General features: G+C 39.7%; 1 protein-coding gene across 1 annotated transcript; it reads right to left on the bottom strand.

The window, feature by feature from the left end:
• Positions 1-1,179: 1,179 nt before the first annotated feature.
• Positions 1,180-27,733, bottom strand: mmp16b (matrix metallopeptidase 16b (membrane-inserted)). The gene is given in 11 exon segments (XM_077555891.1): positions 1,180-4,944; positions 6,770-6,885; positions 9,419-9,569; positions 11,495-11,633; positions 11,716-11,933; positions 12,412-12,573; positions 19,569-19,873; positions 22,473-22,589; positions 25,161-25,309; positions 27,262-27,425; positions 27,428-27,733. Coding segments are annotated over 11 exon segments (2,037 nt in total). The 5' UTR covers positions 27,582-27,733; the 3' UTR covers positions 1,180-4,582.
• Positions 27,734-27,990: the final 257 nt, after the last annotated feature.

Below are 27,990 nucleotides of genomic sequence, written 5' to 3'. Positions count from 1 at the left end.
CTGTGTCATCAGAGAACTTAATGATAAAGTTCTCTGGGTGTGATGTCACACAATCATTTGTGCACAACGTGAAGAGGACCGGGGAGCTGACGCAGCCCTGTGGGGCGCCTGTGCTTATCAATCTGGGTTCCGAGAGGGAGCTGTTGACCCTGACTTGCTGTATGCGCTGTGTCAGGAAGGAGTGATACCACCTCGAGATTTACGGGTTCACATTCATCTCCATATGAACATTTACCAGACAAGATTTCTGAGATGTCATCAATTGTTTAGTATGCTCAAATTTTTGATAAATCTTCTTTGAACTCATTTTAGATGACAGCTATTGCTGTCCAAACTTGCATTGTTTTCCAAGACATTCCTCCATCTAATTTCTAAGAATGAACAAATCGAACTCTTATCGCACAAATTATTGCCTTTTTTTCCAATTATTGAGAGTACTGTATTTTAAATATTGGACACATACCCACCAGGCTCAATCCAAATCTCTTGGTTTCATCGCTGTTATCGACGATGGTGTCAACTACTGCAACCTCTACAAAGGTGAGCAAAGAAGATGCATGTGTCTTGAAATAAACATAATCTTATATATATTACATCATTTCATACTGTATGATATGATATATCATATGATATCATATGATGATATGATGATATGATATCATGATATTATATCATATGATGATATCATATGATATATCATATGATACCATCATATGATGATATCATATGATGATATCATATGATGATATAATATGTTGATTATATCATGTATGATATGATATATGATATCCAACTTTTGATTGCAGCCAGTGGACTTACCAACGAATGGGCTTGCCTGGGCTATGGAGAGGCCGACTGGAGTGCCTAAAATGCTTTTATGTTTGCCAACTCTTTGAATAAAAAAATATGCAACACATGACTGTGTGCCATGGACTACTTTTTGACTGTGAATTATTCTAGTAGTTCTGTTGGCGGTATCCACAAATAAGAGCAGAGTGGTGATTGCATTAATCATATGACATAAATTACACACATGATTTATGTACTATTTTCTGACTCAGTTTGTCCTGCAAATTCTACTTCCTTTATACAGTAATAGAATCAATTCTAATTACTCTTAATCCTGCAGATTGTTTTCAATTTAACATGCTTTGTGTTAATAAGGGGCACACTCACTCATTCATTATGCACTTGTTTTTATTTATAACACACAGCATGTCTTTACCCATGGAGTAGTAGATGGATTAAAAAAATCTTTCAAGCAGACAGCATCCTCCACTTTATGTACATATATATGCAATAGTATAAGTTTAGTTCTATTACACGAGGCCTCGGACGTGTCGGGAGTTAAAAAAAAAAAGAGTTTAAACTTCCTTAGTTGCATCAGCTACTTCCTGTCTTAGCCCTAATGCTTAGCAGCACAAAGTTGGATGAAAGGCAGACAAAAGAAAAGCAAAGGTGGAGTTCGTCCACGTGTAAAAGTGTCACAACAGCTTTGAAAGCTCCTGATTGGTCGCTCTATAAAAAAACACATGAATGCTATGAGAAGTCTAGGAGATCAAATAAAAGCTTCAGATGCTTTTCCCTTTCTCTAGCATTAAATACGGTACTTAATACAGTCCCGCCTGGCCTTATTGTACCCACAAATCCACAGATCATCACGCACACGTCCACTTTAAACCACTTTTAAATGTGACGACTGACACAAGCACCTGTACACCGTCACAGATGGGGGTCAGGTCTGTTTTCTTGAAAAGAAAAAAAAAAGACACCTTGTACAGCAAATAGGACCATTAACTTCAGTTTCAACCTCTTTCGCCACTAAAATGATGATGCGAAAGCTCCGCCCAACTGAAAGGCTGAGGCTGTTTCAAGTACAAGTAATAGAAAAAAAATGAAGAAAAAAAAAATTCCATCAAAGTTCCACTAAACTGTCAAGCCTGCGTTTATGATACATATTTGTCAAAAGCTGCTCAAATCATCTTAAATATCATTTAATCATACTTTGGTTAGACATTGTCTAGCGTATAAATATTTGATTTTAGATACGTAATGTCACGTCAGAATATGTGAAATATTAGTTAGAGGTGTTTTATTTCTATAAATATACTCATTATACCAAGCAGTGGTAGTAGTTAGACAAGATTGTTTTCTTTCTATTCTTAGTCATTTCTATTTCTATTAATCTCAGTTATTGTTTTGTTTTTAGTAAAAGTACTTTGCACTTATATATTTTCAGCAACAGCGACACACTCAATTGACATGCATGCCCTATCTCGCGTTGTATCTCGAGATTGAACGACTATTTTCCCAGAGGAAAATATTCAAAAGCATCCTTCTCTTGGATGATTGGATCCTCTTGTCTTCTTCCCTATTCCCATGTGCTACGTCAAAACACAAAACATGGACGATTAAGATGAACGGAATGCACTTGTCAATGGCGGCAACAGAACAGAAGGGCTAAAGCGGAGCTTAAAATGACAAAAATGTTTGTCAAGGGCTAGGACTGGGATTGGGTGTTTTAGGGTTATTTTGAATTCTCCTTTGCCAAGCTAACTTTGACACAGGAATGTTTTAGTGTTCTCCCCAAAAGAAACCTACTGCATCAATAAACGTTGACTGTGTTAAAGTTGGGAGGTGTACCTGACAGAGGACTCAGTACGAAGTTATTTCATCGAACAAACTCATTTACTCGTCAACCAGTTGAATTTACAACTTGAAGTTGACTCATCGCTAACGTGAGACATTTTCTTCCCACTGGTCAATGGAGAACCTTTGCCGCTGGTGAAAGATAATCTGCCAGACGATAACGCTCAAAAGGCAACACAGTCAACAGAGTATAAAAACTGCGCATGTTGCGGATTAGCATAGCTGTTAGCCTCCAGATGCTAGCTTCGGTTAGTCAGATTGCTGCTAGTCTTAAAATATTCATACCAGTGGGAACACGAGGCTGGCGACACCAAGTGAAGCTCCGTATTTGTCACCAAACGTTCTGTCCAAAAATGTGTGGACAACAACTGTGTGCTAACGAGAACACTTGCGTCGCGCAAGTGTCGTGTCACTTGTAGCAGTACAGCCAGCTCGTTGAAGAGAAAGAAACGCAGGGCTCTCACTAGATTCAGTGTAATGGTGAGTTGGATTTTATTTAAATTAAGTTAAAATATATCTTTTAGCGAAATCCGGAAGTGACTGACTAGTCACATTAGCACCGATTACTAAGAATCTTTAGCCCTAATCTCAACACCAAAGCCAAAACATTTGGCTCTGGCCTTGTGAAATACGGTTATTTGAGTGTTTTATGGTGAATTATCAACATTTGCTACCTTGCTCCAAAATAAACCTTACAATTTTCCCCAATTTTGTGTCACCCATGTTTAGTATACGTGCTTTAAATTTGGAAGCAATCAGACAAAATCTCAAGTACATGTTGGTTGGCTCAATGACCACTGCAAAATAAAATGGCCGACTTGTCTCAACGGACTAGCAACAGGCCCCTTGTGGCTGAAGACAGAGGGCAGCCATCTTACGTTGCCACTGTTACGGACTTTTTCTTTCCAGTATCGTCAATTGTGACTCACAGAGGTTAGGTTTACAATTTGCAGAAACAACATTTTTACTTTCATTTGATTGTTGATGCTTCTGACAACAATCTTTGAGTAACACCCGGAGATATACTGTACCTTCGAAAAGAAAATGAAAAGTCTTATTCTTAGTGCTGAAATGAACATGTAGCGCTTCTCCCAGACTTATTGGTACAACCGTGTGTGTGGTATTTTATAACAGTGGTATTTTCGCCGTGGAGGCAGAAATTCATGTGAAAACGCCACAGAGAAATCAATGTATTCAAGTTGGGCTTAACCGGTGGCAACGTAAAATGGCTGCCAGTGGCTTCATTTTTCCCAAGTCTGGGGTTTTGGGGCAAGGGTTCATGAAGCGTCTTGCGCGTCTACTCATCATTGGCATGCCGACCCAAAATGTTGCTAACCCTAACCTTGCATTTGGCCACTACTGATACAATTTCTTTGATTATGGAAAAGCCCTGAAAATGGCCCGGTAGTTAAGTTAATGTATTTTTTTTACCACACATTATCGCTGCCTGCTATCTTAACAAATCAATAAAAAAAAAGTCTGAATGTGTCACCAAAAAGTGCGGAACAAAACTGAGCCAACATCCTCTTTGGAAGAAAAGGGCCACACAATTATTGTGTGAGTTGTGTGTGTATCAGTCCGTCATACAATTAGAAAAATAATAATAATAAAAGCACAGCTCAGGGTGATTTCACTGAGAACAAAAGTCAAGTCGAAGCTTAAATCTAATTGGTTGGTGCTCGGGAGATTTCTTCAAGCAAGTGTGCAGACGGGAGAGAGAGAAAAAAAAAAATCCACTTACATACAGGAGCTTGAGTCACACTCGCTCTATTGAGTTTGTTAGAGAAAAGAGTCCAAGTAGATAAATACACAGGACTTAAGAGATATGGCTCCCTCACTGCCTCCAGTCCCCTTTTGTGCAGTTCTGCCGGGCATCGCAAAACGCGGCAATTGTTAGACCCTTTTTATCCCAGCTCGGCGCACCAGGCCTTCCTCACACCCACTCCTGCATGGAGCGCTTGCAGTACAGTATGTGGCGCTGCGTGCTCTTCCTGCGGAATTGGAACACGGTGTACAGCAGGACCATCATGCATAGCGCCAGGACGCAAGGGATGGCGATGGCCACCGCCTTCTCCGTGCCGCCCGCGCTGTCCAGTTTGATAACCACGTCGGCGTCTCCGCTGTCGTAGTGGCGCTCCTCGGCCGCCGGCGGGCTCCAGTCCCAGTCGGGGTCCGGGGGGAGGCCGTCGCAGCCCATGAAGTCGCGCAGGATGGAGCGCGGGTAGCCCGGCTCCACGCGGAGCAGCTGGTTGTTGAACTTCCAGTACTCCTTACCCTTGTAAAAGTAGGTGAAGCCTGGACAGACACAGAGATTGGGTTGGGTTAATTATTTTTGACACAGTAGATTGTGCTGAAGATCAAATTTGGGTAAACTGAAGCGCCGAAGCTAGTTGCCATTTTGGATGTTTGTGAGCTAAAGTTGATATAAATGTAATGAAACAGTTGTGTAAAAAATAACCCAATTTGGGTAAAAAATGCACCGATCCACTACTTGGGTCAATTCAACCCAACTTTTTGACTGTTGGGTCATTTTGGATAAAACAGCCCCCCAAAATTGAGTAAGTTGGGTCAAATTGACTCAAGTTGCTGATCGGTCCCTTTTTGACCCAAATTCGAATATTATTGACCCAACTTTAAAAAAATATATATTATTATTATTTTATTTTATTTTTAATAGAAAACGGTAGTGATGACTCAGTGGGTATCACTGCTGACTTTTGACACAGGGATCAGGGTTCAAATCCTGGGTGAGGTGGACGGCCCACTGGCCAACCCAAGTAAAATGGGTGGGTTGCAATTCAAGAAGGGCAGTGTAAAAACTGGGCTGTTTTGACCCAATGTTAGGTTGGGTCAAATTGACCCAAGTAGTGGGTCTGTCCAATTTCTGATCTAAAGTGGGTTATTTTTGACTCAGCAGTTTTTAAAAGTGTACACTCTAAAAACAGTTGGGTGCAAAACAACCCAATTTGGGTCTAAAAAGGAAAAGGGACCGACCCACTACTCAAATTGACCCAGCTAGTGGGTCAATCCAATTTTTTATTTTATTTTTTTTATCAAAAGTGGGTTCTTTTATACTCAGGTGTTTTTAGAGTATCTAAAAACTATTGGGTAAAAAATAACCCAATTTTGGTAAAAACAAAAAGGGACTGTTCCACTATTTGGGTCAATTTGACCCAACTTTCTTTTTGAGATATTTTGCCTATTTTGATATTTTGCTTATTACCTGGGGTTGTTTTATACAAAATGACCCAATATTTTGGGGAAGGATTTCCTCGAGAATGTTGGGTCATATTGACCTAAGCAGTGGATCTGTCCATTTCTGATGAAAATTGGGTTATTTTTGAGCCAGCTGTTTCTAGTGTCTATCATGTGAGTGACTTGTTGTGACAACCCCTGAAACGGGTGAAGAAGATATTGGTAATAAAATCAGTATTATTTTTAACCACAGCTGCTGATAACCTGGTGGTAACCCATTTCTTGGTAGCTCATCAAACTAACTGTATGGATAGTTATTATCTCCTTTTCGGATGAAAATCTTGATCCAGTGTTTTGGGTCAATCCGCACCCCAATGCGGTCGGTTTAAATAACCCGGCATTGGCTTGATTCCTCTTGGTAACGTCGCTGGGTTAGCTTTTACACAATTTGGGTTATATTTTACATATAAAAGCACTAATCACATGAAATGTGTTGTAGTTGCAGTATTTACAGTATTCAAGTTATTGAGTTTTTTGTTTTTTCAATGGCGAAGGTTCAACCTCTGCATCATAAGCAAAAAAGTGACAAATCACATCTGTTTAGTTTTCGCAGTATAATTTGTTTTCCCGTCCATTTTAAAACTCCTTCCCATGTTATCAAATGTCATTCAAATATGGTTATGGTGTCATAACTTTAGCTCTTGTCGATGGGCCACGTGACACACCTGGTCAAAGCTTACATGACCCTCAATAATCACGCGCTGATGCTGCAGTGTCTTTTTTGTGTTCAGTGTAAACAAGCAAAGCAGCTTAATGGCGGCCGGCTGCCACGGCGCTCTCAAAGCGGCTTTGAAACAACGGCGCCATTGAACTGTGCGCCGCGCCAATCTCTCCCTAATGGGATTTGCGGCACGGAGTCCAGTACCGTTGGCTTTGTCCACGAATGCCCCCTGCGGAGAGTCGGGGATGCCCTTCCAGATGGTGATGGGCTTGGGATAACCTGGATCCATGGTCCTCATGTCTTCATTGTACCGCCAGTATCTGGAAAACGGCACACAAAAACCACACTCAATATAATCATATCGCTTCATTGTTTTGAAATGTGAGAAAACCCCAGCACACATGCCCCAAAAAAATGCCTGACAAAATTGACAATGCGTAGTGAATCTCTCCTTAATTTCTGATTCAAACGTCAAATGTCGAGACCGCGACACGGCACATCAAGGACCGATTTCAGTACGGCGAAATCGATTTTCACGCTTGATTTTAAACTTCATTCGGTTCTTCTCAATTGGATGAATTGCATATCATCATGACGAGCAGGAAAAACGGATATCTTCATCCCGTCACATGAGAGGAGATAAACGAAACGCGAAGTAACGGTTGCCGTGATGATGGTGACAAAGCAATTTGTCAGCGCCGCGTCACCCTCTTGTTGACCCCTTCTGGAAATGATTTATGGTGACGGCTGCACAAACATGTCACAGCGCCATGCTGGCAAGCTGCGAGATTCAATTTGAGAAGGCAACTGTCCTTCATGTTCAACAAGGAAGAAACTTGATGCACGTGCTCAAGCAGGATATTAACAATATGTGCGGAACATCAGGCCAAATTTCTGCATTTGACTTCCATTGCGGTTAAAAGGGAAGGTCAACCCCCCCCCCCCAATTTATTTTTATTTTTACAATAATATGTTCTATGAAGCCACACTAGTCTAAATATGGTATTCTGCTTAATATTACGTTAGTGGAATATGAGTTAAGCAGCAAAATCCAGCCATTTTTATCCATCTCAGGGGGCGGCCATTTTGCCATTTGCTGTCAACTGAAGATGACATCAATATTGTACTGTATTATAATACTGGGCTCAGCTAACAACCTATCACAGCGCAGCTTCAGAAAACAGGTGAGCTCTGATTGGTCATTGCCTGAGCTCTGAGCTACTGTGATGTCATCTTCAGTCGACAGCTAGTGGCAAAATGGCTGGCCCTTGAGATGTATAAAAACGGCTAGATTTTGCTTCAAAACTCATATTCCACAAATTTTAATTCAAATATATTAATAATAAATAAGAATAAATATTACTCCGTTTTTTCCAAACATGTGTATAGATTATTTTATGTTTTATATGATTTTTAAGATCTTTGATTAGATTTTTTTTCTCTTGATGCACCGAATATTCGGCCACCGAAAATTTTCGCACGGAAATGGCAAAAATGTGCATTTTCAGCATTCGGCCGAAAGAATATTCAAGCCGAAAGAATTTGGCCGAAAGAGGATGTTGTGGTGACTGACGCAAGCCAAAAAACAACAACGCTTCAAGCAAGTGTCTGTTTGAATTAACCACCAAACGCGGGAGTGAGTGTCCGCCTTGCTGGCGTTTGTGAGTCCCGGCAGCTTCATTGTGCACGCCGGAGAAGGAGAGGGTCGCTTGGTAAACTATGTCGAAAAAGAGAGTACTGCACTACAGGTGAGCCACTCGTTCTCCTGCAGCGCCTTCCTTTTTTTCTTTGATGAGCGCTTCCACTTTTTCACTTGCATTCTGGTGGCCGTGCTAAATACTTTAGCTAACGTTAGCACTATTGCTATCAACAGTTTTAAACAAGTAAAACACTTACTTAAAACACTTAAAATGCTCAGTTGCTCACTCCGCGTTTGGTGTTTAATGTACGCCAACATGTCTCTGATGTCTGGTGTGGACGCCTTTCAATTTATATTGTGCTTTGTTAAAATGCTTGTGCTAAATAGGCCTAAATATTTTATAATAATATTATAATTTTAATTAATTATAATAAATGCAATGATAATAAAAAAATTGGCAAATTTTTTGGGGGCGTTTCGGTTTTCGGCCAAGTATTTCTCATTTTCGGTTTTGCGCCAAAAAGTTAATTTCGGTGCATCCCTAACAATAACGGCAATACTGTATCGCAATATTAAAATTGCTTCGACATCGTTGTTGTCATGTCACAATATTAAAAGCAGAACATCTGTTTAAAAAGGCGAGGTTGCATTTCATTTGTGCAGTTCCAGCACCCTCTGGTGATTAGTTTATTAGTGCAGTTTAATTTGAATTAGGCATGTTTTGGCAGCTGTGGTGGTTATCACTCCCACAAATCAGTCATACCAGCACATTTTTCAACATTTCAGCCAAACATAACATTGTGAATTATATAGACCATGATACTTTGCGCCACTGAGCCAATAGAAGCACATGATAATATTGTAAAATTGTGAATCCTGTTATTATGTACAAAAACAATTGTGCTTTTTTTGCCAATATGATTTTGCCATAGTGTCACTAGTGTCATCTTACACTACAGAACCTCCAGGCATCAATCTGTTTCTTAAAGTGCATATATGTGTGTATGTATTTTGTTTCTATGCTTGTTTGCATTTTTATGGTCTGGAATTTCATGTACACTAGGAGACAGTTGGACAAAAATGCATTCATAAAATGTTTTTACAAAATCTCTGGGGTGATAAATAAACGTCTCAATTCACAAAATGTCCTACAAACTGCAAACTGCAGAAATGTGCCCAATTCCACCCCCGACTAGATGATGCATGACGCAGACCTGTCTCCTTTGAAGAAGTAAGTCTTGGCTACGTCCTCCCACCACACGGCCGTCTCAATGCTCTGCGTGGGCATGCCGCTGCCGAACAGCGAGATGTCCTGAGGATAGGACGGCTGCAGAGTCGTGTCCTTGAACACCCAGAAGCGGTTACCTGAGGACGATGACATGGACGTTAAGAGACCTCGTCGTTGTCATTGGTGTGCGTATGACATTATTCTAGCAGAGACTCGAGATAAAGGCTGAATAACTACACGGTTTGATCTAACTGGGTGACAGATGTCATGTTAATCTGCCTGATGGATGTGTGAATGTGTGAGACTTGCAAGTGTTATGTTCAGTTAGTGATGTAATTTAAAAAGAAAAAAAATGTTGCTTCTTTTACAGCATTAATGCATGTTCACAGGGATCATACTTAGATGCAAAATGTTCCAAAAGCAGATACAGCTTTTTGTAGTAGTGCAAAACTCCACCATATGGTGCTGTTTTCCGATCAGTGTATCGTGACTGGTAGGGAATTCAAATCAATTTTACTTCTCAACAAACAGCAGTTTCTTGACACAAAAGAGGCTTCAAGCTGTTTAATGCCAATCCCAGTTGAAGTTTGCTGTCAAACTGAAAATGAATCAAATCATAGAACTTTGCCTTACTAATTCAAAATTGTTCCGTTTGAGAGAGGCATTGACGTGACGTTGAAGAATGCATCCAATAGGAGAGTGTTTGGCAGAGTGACTTCAGAGCGCTAACAGCAAAAGATTTTGGCATAGACAAAATGAAGGAATAATTCATAATTGCAGTGTCCCAGTGTATCAACTTTTGGGACACAGGAGGAATGACATGCAGTCCAATTCACGTCCAAAACAGCAACAGGCTGCTTCCTGGTACGCAGTTAAGCAACTACTTCCAAATATGGGCATGCTTATGCTAGAGCACCATCGTCACTGCACCCTGTCCCACATTGAACGTCAAGAAAGTCAAGTGCAATGTGAAAGGGCTCCAGGTGGCGGAGTGGTACCGTCACTTGCCTACGATGCAGGTTGGCGTGGGTTCGCTTCCCCGCCTTGGAGACCATGCTTGTATGTGAGCGTGTTTGTGTGAGTGAGTGAGTGAGTGAGTGAATAATAATAAAAAAAAAAGTGCATTGTGAAAAAGCCTTTATACTGCCCCTTTGTGGCCAAGGTGTGCACACTACAAGGAGCAGCACAATGTCTATGGCATTGAAATAAAAAATGTGGCAAAAACTGTTGAATTATTTACATTTAATTTAATAATGTCATTAATTTATGTTTTTAAAAGGTGCAATATTATAGAGTGCTTGTTATCCTTCTAATGTTTATAAACACATTACAAAAAAAGTTACTTTTTTGGGGAAGGCCAAATAATAATATTATTAATAATAATAATAATACATTTGAATCATAATATTAATAGGGATATTTTTTATTATAATATAATAATAATAACAATAACTATAAATTATAATAATAAAAATGTATTATTATTATTATCGGAACAATGCTAATAATAATATTTTTATTATAAATATATATATTATAATAACAATAATAATTGTATTATAATATAATAATAATAACAATAACTTATTATTATTATTATTATTATCATTATTATTTTTTTATTATTATTATTATTAGTGTTGTTCCGATACCGATAGGCCTCAATACTGCATTAAAACTGTGGATACTATTATTTCCGACGCCATATAGGACTTTGGATGCATCATCTTGTGCCTTGCTTGTGCACGACATTCACTGATGTTCACATGTTCACTGCATGCCGAGCCAAGATATCCTATTGGCCCTTGAATTCTCTGAACCAATGGCAAGACAGCTTTTTCATGTTAAGAGAAAAAAAAAACTAGGTATCGCTACTTATCGGTACGTATCGGTACGTATCGGTATCAGCCGATACTGCAAAACTGGGTATTGGAATCGGTATTGAGGGCCAAAAAACTGTATTATTATTATTATTATTAAATAAATCAATAGTCTTTGTGTGCACCAGCCGATTATTTTCTTCTTGATATAAAATGTCTATTTTGCTTCCTTTTTTTTTTACCTTTGAAAAATACAAATTTTCCTTCGCTGTTTTCATAGACGGCATCAATTTTTGCGGGCAAGCCTTTCCAGAAGTAGTTGATCTGCATGGGATATCCAGGGACCACCGAGTTGTCCCGCACCCTCCAAAACCATTGGTCCTATGGATAAAGCAGGAATTAGGGAGATCACCATCATCATACTGATCGTCAGCGGTATCACTCATCGCTGTGCTGCTTTTACCTTAAAGACAAAAAGTTCCTGCCGCAGGATGGCCAGCGTGTTGAAGCCCCCGTCGCAGATGTTAGGCTTAGAGTTTGGGTTGGATGGCTTGGCACCCTGCGGAGGGCGGTGGGGCCTGGCATGGCGGTCGTGCTTGCGGGGGTCTGAGGGGAGGTGGAAGCGAGGAGGGGCTGCCGTGGGCGGGGGCCTGGTCGGCTGCGGCGCTCTGTCAGGCGGACCTGAAGAAATAACAGCAAAATATTATCTTTTTTTTTGGTCCTACTTTGCATATTGTCTTTAAAAAAAATGTATATATGTATATATATATTTTTTAAATAAAATCTATTGAATAATATCAATCAATATGTACTAGATATAATATTTACATTTTTATTTTATTATAGAATATTACTATTACATTAGATAATATTACATCAATATTATAATAGTATTTAATTACAGTAATTTATTTTTAATTTTGATTTATTGTCCAAAAAAACAACCTTTACAGTATATTATAAAAAATTTAATTTAATTTAGTTCACTTAAATTCAATTCAATTTAATTAAAAAGAAACTGTTTGGAAAAGGTATTTTCATTTATTCATATGTTCAATAATATAGAATCTCTGCGACATGTCAGCCTATTTTCTTCTTTGAGTACACCATATAGGAACGAAAAAGGGTTTTCATTCGAACCAAATAGTTTGATTGTTACCGTAGATCTTTTGGATGCCCTGCAGGTCGTCGTGAGGTAGTTTAAAGTTCTCCGTGTCCATGTACTGGTAGAAAGGAGCCATGATGGCGGTGGGATCATTGGAGTGTTCCAGGCCGAGGGCGTGACCGAGCTCGTGAACGGCGACCAAGAAGAGGTCGTTCCCTAGAGACGGGAAGGAGGACAAAATGGTGGATCGATTATACATTTGGAGCTTAATACTTTTCATGTTATGATTCTCATCATTTTTAATGCCCATGGAGCCTTTCAGTGACCCAGAATGGCCGACAGAAATCTCCGTTACGGGTTTCTTTGTCCCATTTAAACAGGTTTTCCTTTTAATGAGTCACTCTGCTGTATGCTATCAAAGCCATCCTTCATTGTGTGTATTATGGAAAGCCCTCAAGTCGACTTGTGTCCGCCTGGATGAACGTGAATGTGTTCGCAGCTTGTGTCGTGTACAATTGTGTTGTATTTTCACAACAACAACATGGGGGGGAAAAAAGTGTGGTCGGAAGGTGCAAAAATGACGAAAGATTTTGCGACTGCATGCCCATAATTACTCGAATTGGGTCAGTGTTTGTGTTCCTCCTGTCACTGCGAATGACAATTTATGATAATGTGTCACACACACAACACGACAACGCGAGCGTGCGAGTGTGCTCCATGAACGGTACACTTTGTAAGTGTGCGACGTTAGTCTGTACGAGCTAACGTGTCCGTCGTGCCTCGTGCGAGGAGTTGACATGGAAATGTTACCTCATGTGAGGTATTGTTTTGACGGAGCAGTTTCACTAACTGATTGGAGAAGAAAAAAATCAAGATCCGAAGAGTAGTGGCCAACTGAAATGAAGGGAGGTGGGCGGCGGGGAAATTAGGCGTGAACATCGCTCAGAAGAAATCAGAGTGTAGAAAATAATTCAGCCAAGGAAGTTTTTAAGGTTTTTAAGATATTATACTTACTTTCAGTGTTCGGTATCGGCCAAAATGTAATAAATAATTTAAGAATTTTATTCTGAGCGTCAATTACTTGCATCTTGCTATTCAGGGCTTGGTACCTTTCCCCTGTATCATAAAAACACGATTTGTGTTTTCACTCGTGGAAGCAGCGGGAAGTTACAGAAGCATATTGCATTCACTTGGAAAAAAAAAACCCTCGTGTTTTTCTGGCAAATTTTTGGGGGATCTTTGTTTATTTTAAAATATCCTGATTTTCTTTCTGTTTTACTGAATATTTTTTTCTGTCATAAAAAAAGTATTTAAAAAAACAGGGTGGGGCGGAGGAAAAAAAATATTCAGAAAAACAAAAAATATATATTTTAAAAAACAACCGTTTTTTGTTTTTCTGAGTATTAAATTTTTTATTTTTTTATTTTTTTTTATACCTCTGAACACCAACTGTCTTGTTGCAGAATTGCTAATGGCGGACATTTTCCCTCATACCTCCAACGTACCTTCAACTATATGACTTACTGGCTCCATTAAGGTAAAGCATCTACCGTAATTAGTAACACAGACAGTATTGGTAATGTTTTATGTTTTTAGTTTTTTTTACTGTATACTATCATTGTAATGTAAGCTAGATTTATTGTTTTATGGAGCATGTAAGTATACGAACAAGTCAAAGGATCAGTTAAGTTTCTACGGAAGCGTATTGCATGCGGGAAAGTGTCCCCCATTAGCAATTCTGCAACAAGACAGTTGGCGTTCAGAGGTAAAAAAAATAAAAACTCGGAAAAACTGAAGCTGGTGCTCTGTTTTTTGGAATATATATATATATATATATATATATATATATATATATATATATATAATTGTATTTTTTTTATTTGATACTTTTCCCCATTTTTATTTTTTTTTAGTTTTTCTGAGTAATTTTCCCTCCTGTTTTTCAGAATGTAATGGACGGACAAACAGACGGACAGCCAGACATTTTGCTGGCCAGATAGATAGATAGATAGATAGATAGATGGATGGATAGACAGATGGATAGATAGATAGATAGATAGATAGATAGATAGATAGATAGATAGATAGATAGATAGATAGATAGATAGATGATAGATAGATAGAAGCTGTTTAGAAGAGCTAATACTGCCACTGACCCTGGCAACAGCGAACAATAAAACGCAGGTTATTACAAACTATAAAGCATCTCAAAACAAATGTAGGAAGTCCACCTGCAGCTCGCAGCGCCAAAGTAATTTTCGATAGACACACAACATTTCCATATAGCGTGTGACTGACTGGCTCTTCAGGAGATCGTTGCCCTTTAAAGCATGATATCCACTCCCGCCAGCTTCCACTGACCCAGGGCCAGCAGCTAAAAGGTTACACATCCCGCCGCCCTTCCCCCTCCCTCGCTGTATGTATGCAACACGAGCAGCCTCCTGCACCAAAGTCCCACAAGGACTCCCGAGCGAGCGGCCGGGGCCACCATTAGCGCACATGTCAACATGCATCATTTACAATTACGCTGCTGTGAAAGCCCATTAAAAGGACGCGTGGCTTTCGAGACACATAAGCGGAGAAGGGAGCTTTTCCCCGAATGTGAAACACCAGGGATGACGGACAGGGTTTAATAACAACCACTCACATACATGATGGCGAGGAAACACAATGTGGGTCGGAATATTATATTGTTCATATCGGGAGGTGTCTGCCTTTACAAAGTTCAGGCTTGAAGTGCATTATTGTGGTAGTTTTCAGTTGTGTACATGTTTGCTATAAATAATCAGGATGGAAGGTGGAAGGCGTGTTTGCAGTTCATTATAAACATACTTTTTGTGCTTTGATCATCTGCATTGACTCCACTGAATTTGGAGGGAATGAGGGGAGCCGGTTCCATTGGCTGGTAAACAAGTTGGCTGTGTTCACTCCCACAACGGCGCAAACTTACCTTTGCACCCACGCCCATCTACGAAAACACCATACGAAAGAAAACTCCACCCTTTTTGTTAGACTGCACTTTGCGCTAAACTTGCGCCGAGCATGAAATAGGGCACTTAGAGTGGTAACCCGTTTATAAATATGCTACCAACGTAGCCGCTATTGCTAACTTTACTTCACTAACATCACACGGACACATTTGTAACATCTCCATTGTATAGTGTCCCAAAATACCAGAACCAAAACCGTCAGACTTTGGGAAGGAACTGCAAAAACTGGTTAAAAAAACAAAAAAACTGGAATGAAATAATAATAATATAATTATTATTAATTATAATAATAATAATTATTATTATTATTAATTATTATTATATTAATATTTATACTAGTGCTGTCAAGTAAAAGCGTTAACTAATTAATTAATCATTTAAAAAAAATCGCATTAATCATGTATTAACGCAGATTAATCACACTATTAATTATGAGCGGGGGGTTACGTTACAGGTAGTACAGGTTGTGTTTGACCAATAAACATAACGTGCATTAAAGTAAAGCATTTAATAAATGTTTGCGTATGATATTCAGAACATTTGTTCATGTCAAACTATTGGGGTCATTTTTTTCCCCATTTTAAATTATGCAAGTAATTAACTGATTAGAAAGAGAGGAGGATGAGCGTGTGCAGTGGATACAATTTTATATTAAATGTCAAAAAAATTAACACGTAACAGGTGCTCTTTAAATTAGGCGGGCAAAAAAAAAGAAGCCTTTTTTAATTAAGTGATTAATCAAAATTCTAAAATGTGATTAATCTGAATAAAAAATGTAATCGTTTGACAGGTCTTATTTATACTGCTAAAACCTATAGAAGATATTTGATTTTGGCAGTGAGCTGAGCTTAACATGTTGCTATTGATCAAGAAGGAAATGGTCGCCACCCCAGCTAGCAGCGAGAGCCTTCATTTCTTGTGTTTGGATAATGGCAGCACACAATGACTAATGACCGCCATTATACGTAACGTTCACGTTACATGTTAAGTCCATTATTCTTTCGAACATTTGGAGTCAGTTTAATGTTACATACGCTCGTCTGATGTCATGCTCCAAATAAACAAGGTTGTGATGACAACAGCTCACATAATCCCAAGGTGCCATCATTGATTGAGATGTTGCAATTCTCAAAAGTGAATACTTTTCTGCAGGCCTGCGCAGCAAAAAGCTGCTGTTTCTCTCCTGTAAACAAAGAAGTGGCTGATGCGTTCTTACACAGCACAGTCTAATGATGAGAAACTTTTCTACATACTGTTTTGTTTTTCTCCTTTTAAGACATTTTATCCTGCTGGAAAATCTCATGCTGTCGTAACCGTCTTTGTCTTCCCGAGACGCCCACTTTGTTCTATTGTTTTGCTTTTATCTTTTTTCTATGCGCTCTCTTCCCCCTGTTGACGTACATTTCAGCATCCCACACTCAGCATTTCCTTCTTTGACTTCATTACCTTCCCACTGCTCTTTTTGTACGACAAAAGGCAGCACACTAAACCACCCGGGCAGACCTCATACCGCGAAAACTACAGTAATCATTCCTACTGTTTGCATTTGTTCCAATTTCCCTTCAAATGTCAATGTTACACAAAAGCATACTTTGTGATTTAGTATAAAGCTTCCATCCATGCATCTTTGATACAATTCAAGACTCCAATTGTTAGTTTTTTTTTTGGGAGAGCAGTTTTGTTAATCAATGACTTCATTTTGAGAAGCAACTTCCTAATTTTGAAGCTATTTTTTTTGCAGGTTCATCCCAGGCACCTGAAGCAAGGGTTCTATTAAACAATAAACATATGGCAATATAAAGAATGAACAATTGTTTTTCGCTTTAAAATAATAAACTATTTTATATATTCAATTCGCATTGTGTATAGAAGCAACACATTTTATTTTCTTGTCTATAAAACATTTTCAGTGGGTGCAATTTCAAACACAAGTATACATTTTAGTTTAACTCATTCACTCCCAGCCATTTTCACTGAAGCAACCCCCTTCGCCCCTGGCTGTTTTACTGGATTTTGACTGATTTTGCAAGGCCCACAAGATATATTGTGTTCTATTGCTATAAAAAACGTTTTGCGTCCCTTAGCATTAGAATATAGCTAAGTTTCATCATTTGTGGGCAAAAGAGCTTTTTGCAACACGGCCCTGGCTGATCTCTTATACTCTGCTGCCACCTGCTGGCCGTTTTCATAATAACTACCGTTGCTCCAAGCATTGTGTTCAATTCAGAGGCTGCATCAAAGCCTTCTGTATGCTCTAGCATAAAAAAACATTTTTAAAAAGTATAAATACGTTTTGGGGAGCATGGCAATATGTAAAATAGAAAGTTTTTATATGTTTTGCAAATAAGTTAAACTTACGATTACATGACCATACATATAGCAAAAATAAATTGGTTAAAAGAAAATAATAATAATTTCGAGAACATTTATCTTGCAGACCTCAAAAGTCAAAATCAACAACCGGGAGTGAAGGGGATTGCTTCAGTGAAAATGGCTGCGAGTGAATGAGTTAATATACTTTTAAGCCTATATGCCACTCCTCCTATAGCTGACATACGCCATAACGGAATTTAATTCATTTCTGGTTTAGCGAATATGATTTTGTATCCTGCAGCGTCTAGACCAGGGGTAGCCAAGTTTGGTCCTCGAGAGCCACTATCCAGCCTGTTTTCCATGTCTCCCTCCTTCAGCACAGCTGAATCTAATGATCAGCTCATTAGCAAGCTTTGCAGAAGCCTGATAACGATCCTGATCATGAATCAGGTGTGTTAGTGGAGAGAAACATGGAAAACAGGCTGGATAGGGGCTCTCGAGGACCGAACTTGGCCACCCCTAGTCTAGTCTTAATTTGCCTGCTGTTTTGCTGTGCAACATTGGATACCTTCCGCTTTAATGCGTTTCCATCCAGAATTCTGTAAAAAATGTGCTCGATCACCCAAGCATTTAATTCCGATTTCATGTCAATATTAGGTTAGTTTAGCAATTAGCATGACTTCTCCGTCTTTCCTCGTAATCCCTTCGTGGGAATGGTTACAACCTGGACTGTTTACTAGCCAATATCAGGGCATCCCCAGACAAACAACAATTCACACTTATTAACAATTTTGAGTCTTTAAAGAAGTTGTTATGCTGTATATCATTTTTGGAATGTGGGAAGAAGTCAGTGTATCAAAATGGAGAGAGCATGCTAATGTCACACGGAAAGTGAAACTGAGATTTTACGCTCAAAACTCAGCGCTGTCAAACGATAAAATTTTTAAATCAGATTAATCACATCTTAGAATTTTGATTAATCATGATTAATTCCTGAATTAAAAAGGCTTTTTTTTTTTAATTGCCCAAGAGCATCTGTTATATGTTAATTCTTTCGACATTTAATATTCTGAGGACGAAATCTTCATATTTTTTTGATCAACTGCATACTTTCATCTTCCACTTTTTCTAATCAGTTAATTACTTGCATAATTTAAAATGGGGAAAAAATGACCCCTATAGTTCGACATGAACTTATTGCAACACTTATTAAATGCTTTACTTAAATGCATGTAGCTATGTTTATTGTTCAAACACAACCTGTGCTACTTTTAACTTAACCATCCGCTGTCACGCTAAAGGATCATCTGTGGTCAAAATTAATAATGTGATTAATCTGCATTAATACATGATTAATATGGAATTTTTGGTGATTAATTAATTAGTTCATGCTTTAACTTTGACAGCACTATGCACATTAAAAAATGTTAGCTCACTAGCTTCTAGGCAGACTTTAAAAGGTGCAATTATGACAGCCAATGGAAGAAGAAAAAAAGACATGCAAACCAAGCCAATAGGTGCAAGAAGTCAGACATATCCAATAAATGCCTCTCAAAACAGCACCACAGCAATTCAGAGACAATAGAATCATTGAGTAACACTCCTAAGAATGTTTATAATTTGAAAAAATAGTCCTTCGGATGTACATAATTTTAACAGGTACATAATATGATTACAATGTGGTAAACTAAAGCAAGAAAGACTTCGTTCCTCAGTCATGACGTATCAATTCAACATACTTCCTTGACACCAGTGATTACTTTAAGGGCTTTGGTGCCATCTTGTGGCATCTTAGAGTATTACAGAAAGCGCACAAAAACTTGAAAATACGTGAGCATGATCCACACAAAAATAACAATAGGTGAATGTGGAAATGTTTTGAACTAGCCAACCATCTTGTCCACTTACCATCATGGTTGGGGTTCCCCAGGGTCCAAGGCTCGTCTGAGTCAAAGTGGGTGTCGCCACCGATGCCAGGACCAGGGAAGTAGGCGTGGGCGAGGAAACCTCCCTCCCCGTCGAAGGGTGAGCTGTCGCCGTGGAAACCCGAGGCAAAGATGATGGTGATGTCCACGTCGCGCCGGCCCGTCTCCAGGGCACTGTAGGGGACGGCCTCGAAGCGCAGCGGCGTCACGCCCTGCCACACATCGAACGCCCGGCGGATGGCATCGTGGGTCTCGCGAGCGCCCACCTTTGGCGTGACATTTTTGATGCTGTGGCGGAAGAAAACAGAGGCATCTATACATGGACCTGAATCTATTGAATCAAAACAAGCCAAGTAATGTACTAGATGTAAAATCAGTTATTCAGACACCTATGAAGTACAGCTAGCTAGCTAGCTATGCCTACAACCTAAGAATGGCAATATGTAGAACAGCTGGGTGTCGTTATTTCAATTCCCAATTGATGAGGTGACATCGCGGAGCAGCCCACTGCTCATCTGCTGGCTGAAAGGAGCCCTGGAAGCTTGTTAGCTCGCGAGCTAGCTTGTTAACTCGCAAGCTAGCTTGTTAGCTTGCAAGCTAGCTGGTGGCAAGCACCTCCCATTGCAACGTGGAAAGCCCAGCGACAGGGCTGGACTGGCACCAAAATTTTTTTGACTTAAGCCCGCCAGCCCAGCCCAGCCCAACTCCTGATCACTTCGCGTGACACATAGTTCTGCCACTGATATGAACTTATTTTGGTTCAGTTCAGTGGTGTAGCCCAGGGTATATGCGGGTATACCCACTTCTTTTTCAGTCAGCATTGAGTATACCCACTTCTAAATCCCCCCTGATGCACACCGTTGAGGCATGGCGTACCCTCCTCTCCCTCCAATTGGCTGGTACTCCCTGCCTACACTGATTAAATCGGCTAACTTTTAGCATGAGGACTGATGAGCCAATCGGAGGCAGAGTAAGGCGGGTCATGTCGAGGAAAACAATCCTTCAAATGCTCCCCCGAGCCACAATGCTGACATAGAAATAGCTTGGGTGAACTGATTTGCCCTCGTTCACGGGATACTTGATTGCGCCCTGGGTTCGATTCCCGGGGTGGACGGTGCCGGCTACACACTAACTACATGCTCTAGTTTTATAGTAGCTATTGGTACTTGACTTTTAACTACGTACCGGTAAATTAAAACACAAGAATGGGGACAAATAGGTTAAGATTCAGCACAAAACAATACTGAAGTCTAACAACAACACTGTTTTTCACTATTTTTGTTCATTGTTCACTAAATATTGTTTAAAAAAAAATACATATACTTTATGTTTGCCTCATGGTAAATAAATTTTACATTATTTCAGGCTGCTTGTGTTAACAAGCTGTTCCTAAAAAGTCATGATGATTTTATGTACAAATGATGGATTCTCCAGTGCTGTTCTTATTTAAAATGGATTAATGGACTAGTGCCTCTAAATTGTGGGCCAGTGTCTTGGGGTAAAATGGAGGAAAAATTAAAATTAAAAAAGCTGCATCGGCCCCAAAAGACGTCGGCCGACCGGGCATCTGCCCTGTATGCCAGATGGCCAGTCCAGCCCTGCCCAGCGATGACCCTGTGGGACAAATTCCAGCCACATGCAAACCATGTATAGGCATAAGAAAGTTGATATACAATAAATATAATTATTTATTTTTATTTGTTATTATTATGTTTATTTTTATTATTTTTTATTTGTTCCAAACTTTATGGCGAACTGAACTGAACTGAACTGTACAACTTGATGAAAACCAAATGCATTGGCAATCCATTGTACTTCCACAGGTCAGTATACAGAGACACTTTTACTTAGCCAGTGAGAAAATAAGTTGATACAACTATTTCAAGGCTGGCAGCGTTCACTGAACTTTTACACAGCTCTCTTTATCAGTGCCTGGCAGGCAGAGAGGAATTGGGAATCTTCTCTCTCGCCTCCCATCTTCATGAATAACACGTAGTCACCGGCTCAGCACTGATTGACATTCTATTTGGAGAGTGTTCTCATCAATTCAAATTAGGGGAGGGAAGGATTTGAATAAATTGACGGCATTATCGACGACAACGGCTGAAACCTGTCAATTTCTGCCACCGCGCCGCAGACCCGTTTATCGGCCCTCCTCAGAAGCCATTAAAAAAAAAAAAACGAGAAGGCCGAAGCCTAATCGGGGGAAGAGATAAAATGAGAGTGGGAATATTTTCTGCTGAAATGAGGGATTCTGCAGTCAAGAACTAGAGTGGAAATTGTTTGTTGCGGGGTATGCAAAGGCGAAAAGAGAGCCGCTAGCTATTTTGCGCGCTCGAAATAGAACATAATGGCTGCACGTACACTCACAGAGGTGGCAAAACTACTCACACTTAAGTAGAAGAATTTTACATGTACAGTACACACAATGTAAAGACTATTTTAGTAAAAGTAAAGAAGTATAGACACTGAAATGTACTTTAAGTACAAAAAGTAAAAGGTCAACATAAATAGGTGGATAAACATAACAATAACAAGCCTTTTGAAGTATTAAGTATAGATATATGTTTTCAAATGTAAAGAATAAAGGCAAAACAAATACTCAAGTAAAATACAGATACCTGATAAATATATTTCTTTGTTACTTCCCACCACAAATATATGGTAAACCCCTTGAGTGTAATGCTGCCTATATTTTCCCATACGATGACGTTTTGGAGCAGTCGCCATGGCAACACAGTGCATGTGATCACCGTTGGTGCTGATGAAAGAAAAAAAGCGATCACTGGCACACATGACTGCTCCTCCTCCTTCACGCTTAAGTGCGGCTAAGCCTGAATGGTCTCCAAGGCAACTGCCTCCCCCCTTACCTCGCCTCGCCTCTCACCTGTAGGTGATGTGCGTACGCTGCCACTTCTGTCCTGTCAGCGCGTATCTCCGCCTCCGTGACCTCGAAGCACTTTTGAGCGTGTCTGGAACGCCGCAGCGGGGCTTCTGCATCCAACTGGAAACAGACAGAAGGGGGAGAGAAGATAATTTTAGGTCGCCATTCATAGGACAGATCTCCACTCTCAGTGCGTGAGGTGAACTTGGCATTCAGTCCAGCGCCGATGACTGTGCAATTTTACTTCAACTCCTGATATGATATCATCACAATAACACCGGTTATAATAGTGTTGGAATTTTCATTATAGTTAGTTTTATTTTGTTTTGAGTATTTTTTTTTTTATGCACCTGTTTTTTAAAATTAGTTTTCAGGGCCAGCTTTGTTAGTTTTTATTAGTTTTAGGTTTTTCAAAAATGCTTAGTTTTAGTACTTTTTCTTTTTTATTGTGTGCAAGATTTTTTTTAAAAAAAACGTGAAAATTCAACAAAAATATTATTTTAAAATCAACTGTCCATCCACAAATCAAAGACTCAACTCTGCACTGTAAAGCAGTCCACAGAATTTGAATTACAGTAAATGCATTGCGCTTTACACATTCTTAATGCAAATGTATGGCCACAATCCTAATGAAACAAAGCTCTGGTTTTCCAAGTTGCCAACTTCTAAAGTGGATTTGTAGCTTGAATTCCCGTTGACAAGTAATAAACCTGGTTGTATTTTTTTTTTGATATTATTTTCATATATGAAACAAAATAAAGAACGCATTTCTTACTGAGCGTTGCGTTTTGGGCTGAGTTAAATGACAAACGCAGATGAGCCATTGGAGCCAAAAGTCACGTCACCTCAGAAGGCGCCTTTCTATTGGCTGCTGCTAGATGACATCACTTTTGTGCGACAATTTCATTCCGGTTAACAAAGGCGATTCTAAAGTTAGAGGATTAGGGGTGCTTAGGTGGTACAAAGAGCAGGGGGGTTTGGGGTTGTGATAGGTCGCGTGTCGTGGTTTGGGGGTACTTCCCGCTCCAAAAATGGCATAGGAAGTCAGTGAGTAAATCGAATCTAATAAAAGTTATTCAAAGGAGAAAATGACTTAAGATATAAACATATCCCAACCCAAATTTATTGGGAAGGGTACTCTTTACGAGCACTAGTTTGCCTTTTTACATATTTAATACAAATACTTCAAAATTGAGCTTTTGTCCATGACTAACTCCATGAGGCTACGTAAGTGCAAGTACACACACGCTAGTAAATTTCCCTCATTATTGAGTAGCAATTAAGCAGACTAGTAATGAAAATAATGTGTTGGTGTTTGGTGGTAGAAAATAAAATACTTTTCACATATCCTGGTGTAAGGAAAAAACACTTAATTTCACTACTCTAAACATACCCCGCGAATGGACTGAAGAGGACGACATGCTCCGCTCTCTACGCCGCTTGCTTGTAAGCATAAGCAGAGATGGGAGGGGTCGAGTTGGATGCAACCATTTTCAATCAAATGAGGGGTGTACTGTATTTTTGTTATTTAAATATTATTGTTAAACTCTATGGTTTATATATATATATATATATATATATATATATATTATATCTATAAGTTTCTAGTTTGTTAAAAAGAACACATAGTAAAATATACCTGAAAATATGCAATATATACTCCAAAATGTTGTGGGTGCTATTGTTCACTTTGGGCACAAAAATGGGCTAAATACGCATATGCCGGTTAATATTGAAATAAATAGACGAAAACTAAAAACATTTTCACTTAATGAATAGTTTTGAAATTATTTATTTATTCACAATATAATAATTATTATTTTTATTTTAGTTTTAGTTATGTAGTTTATTTTCATTAACAAATTGAACCTTGGACATAACAATAGTATCAGGGTACAGTGATGGTGGTTTCTAGAGCAAAACATTGTGAGAAAACCAAGGAAGATAGCTCCACGTTGATACAACATCCTTGGAATGCCTACTGATATTTAAACGTGTATCAAGAAAGATATAATAATCAACTCTTGACACTATTATCACAATAAAAAATGTACCATGATACAACGATAGTGTGATGAGCAAAACTTTGTGAGAAAAATAAGTGTGATGCAGGTTGATATCATTTGGACTGTCAATGCTGTGAACAAAAACATGGATATTGACATGTATTGATAGCATGTGCAATATCCATCTGTTATTAGTTTTTGAAGTGGATGTTTTGATGTTGTATCACAAGTGATAACAATTAAACTACCATCTATCTGTATGTTAGAGTCAAACAAAAAAAAGTGATACATGTGCATATGGTGACAAAACTCATTGAGTGTGCTTGCATGTTCAATGTAAAAGGTGATTTGACATGGCCATATATAAATATTTTTTATTCATGATACCAAAAGTATCACGATACAGTTATTGTGCATGTCAACAAATGCCCATCAATTACAAGCTTGTGCAAACTATACTACCACTTATGAGTGACACACACAAAAGGAAGGCGATAAATAACGTCAAGTCTCACCTCAGCGTGATATCACTGCATCATCATGCAAAATGGGAAGAAGGACACGTGTTAAAAGCGTCACCTGCTCGTTGATGAGCGTGTGAGGACAAAATGTCTTATTTCTGTTCTTCACACACATATAGATAAACACACACATTTGCATTTCTACAACAATGCGGTATACTCACTCCTTGGTTCTCTCATCCAGCGTCCCGGTGACATTGAGGCCATAGGCACGCTGCATGGCGGCGATAGCCGAGTGCATGGTTTGGGCCGAGCGTAGGACGGACATTTTGGGTTCTGTGCGGGGAAGGTAGCCATACCTCTGTAGCCATCCCTGAAAAGAGAAGGGATTCAGCAATTTACAGCAATAAACAGACAATTACCTGATTCACGAGGAGTCTATTCCAATAAGCATTTAGAAATAGTTACAACTTGAGCCCATATAACCTGGGGACATTTCTAATTGTCTTTTTTTGTAGCAAACTAGCAAGCAAATTTGCTATATAGCTAGACGGATACCTAGCTAGCCTGATAGCTAGCTAAATAGCTAGATTGCTTGCTAGCGAGCTATATAGATAGATAGATAGATAGATAGATAGATAGATAGATAGATAGATAGATAGATAGATAGATAGATAGATAGATAGATAGATAGATAGATAGATAGATAGATATAATGCAAACAGGTACACAGACACACGATTCCGTTGCCCATTCTCATTCAAACTTATGTTAGCTCATCTTCGTTTACGTCATTTCTATTTACATCTTCCACAACATCATACAGCTCTCATTGTTCAACGTTATTTATCAGTCATGAGAAGTTTGCAAGGCATAAACTATGCCATTGAACACAGTGAAGACAGTCCTCCTCATCAAGAGTACAAAACATGGCACGGCAGTGACATTACCAAGAACTGGGCGTCCCTCCAAAATTAATAAAAAAGACGGGAAGAAAACTAGCTCGGGAGGCTGCCAAGAGTCCAACAGCAGCATTGAAGGAGATGCAGGATTTACTGGCAGGCAATAGCTGTATCGTACGTGTGACAACAATCTCCTGTCTTCTTATGCCTGGGCTATGTGGCAGGTTAGCAAGCGATATTTCATGCTTGTATACTTGAAATCTCCCAAATTGGGAAAATGTATTATGCGATGAAACCAAGGTGGAACTTATTGGACACAAAAGGTATGTTTGGTTCAAGCACAACACTGCACATAACCAAAAGAACGCCATCAGCAAAGCATGGTAGTGGCAGCATCATACTTTGCGGCTGTTTTTACTCAGATGGAAGTGGGGCCTTTGTCAAAGTGGAAGGATTTATGAACAGTTCTAAATGTGTGTCAGTATTAAACCTGTCTTCTGCTTGAAAGCAAAAAATAAATAAATGTAAAAAATCCGACAACTCAACTATATTTGGGGTGCATCTGTCTTTCCAGCAATTCTGTCTCATTTACAGCAATTAATAGTAGCTTCAAATAGTAGCTTTCCAATGGGGACAATTTCAAAAGTGGATCAAAATGGACCCCCAGCTAGCACCTTAACATCTAGGCTACTCCACATAACACTTCTTCAGTTTTGATCATAATAACACAATTCATCCACCAGATCGATGTCCCGAGCGCCAGGTGTCCTCTCCATCATCCGTCCATCTGTTCGTCCATCCACCCTCGCATCCATCCTCGCATCCATTCACACGGCAACCAGCAGCCTTGCCGCGGGGGCGGCCAATCAGAAATATCCCCCCTACGCTATACCTATAATCTGTCCGTCCCTCCCTGTTTCCCGACCGCCTTGTTTATGATCCCTTTCCTGCCTCTCGCTGCTGTGTGTGTATTTTTCCTGTGATTGTTCCGAGGCGCTCGTCTCCCACATGTATGACAGCGAGGCGTGAAATTGATTTGCGGGATATATTGGAATCCGAGAAAAGGGGAGGCTTATAGATCTGATAGAATTATGGAAAGAACTAACAAATCTTATTATGCAACTGGCATGTGTGAATGGCTAATCCGCTCCATCAGCATGATGCTGAGGCCTATCACTTTTCATCATCAATGAATGCATTGCAGGCCCCAACAAAGCATGCATCTGTATCTGGGTTACATGCACACTCGCACAACACACGCGCGCGCAAATGAGCCTTATGAGTGGCCATGTTGTGCTATTGGTGCTCTAAATGTGGATTTATTGGGGTGGGGGGGCTGGAGGAGAGTGCGCGGTCGCGGATGGAGACAAACAGCAGGGAAGGGCCGTGTATATAATAAATTATATATTTATGTGCATCCTACCTCGACGCTGAAGTGCTGGTGCTCCTCTCCGGACACTGCACACGCAATCCAAAGCAAGAGATGCAAGCACAATGCGGCCGCCTGAACGCAATCCGATGGTTTCCTTGCACTGGAGGCGACTAAGGTCATAATGACCCGCTTAAATCCCGAGTCTCTCTTTTTTTGTTGTTGTCCTGCTTTTCAGGGAGAAGCCTCCCGCGTTTCGCTTTGGCGTCTTTTTGCGTCAAGCTAAAGGTATGGATGCATGGCGCGCAGCGTCCGCAAGGCGCGTCGAGAAGAAAGTGTCCGATGTCAAGCACACGTGAGGCGGCGTGTTCCATCCGCTCCCCTCGCCATCCTTGTATTTACATCACGGGCTCCATTTAGGCAGCAGCAGCAGCAGCGGCAGCATCACTGGGGCTGCAGGCAGGCAGTCTGCGCAAGATTGTCTGCCTCCTCCTCCTCCTCCTCCCGTCGCCTTTCACGCCTGCGCTTTGATTTCGTGCATGACAGAAAGTGAACGGCGTCTGAAAAGAAAAATGCTTTTCAATGTATGCTTGGTCTTCCCTGTAGAGAATAACCTAAAGTTGTAGTGAGAGGGGAGCTGCTACTCCGTACAATTAATGTCATAATAATAAAAATAATAATACAAATAATAATTATTATTATTATTTAAAAAAGAACATTTACAATTTGTTATCAATGCAACAAAAATGGGAAAAGCCCCTTAAATCATCATAAAACTACACT

Source organism: Vanacampus margaritifer, chromosome 2 (assembly GCF_051991255.1).
Source record: "Vanacampus margaritifer isolate UIUO_Vmar chromosome 2, RoL_Vmar_1.0, whole genome shotgun sequence".
NCBI classification, from domain to species: Eukaryota; Metazoa; Chordata; class Actinopteri; order Syngnathiformes; family Syngnathidae; genus Vanacampus; species Vanacampus margaritifer.
Note: the sequence above shows the minus strand (reverse complement) of the source record. Positions and strands in the feature narration are given on the sequence as shown.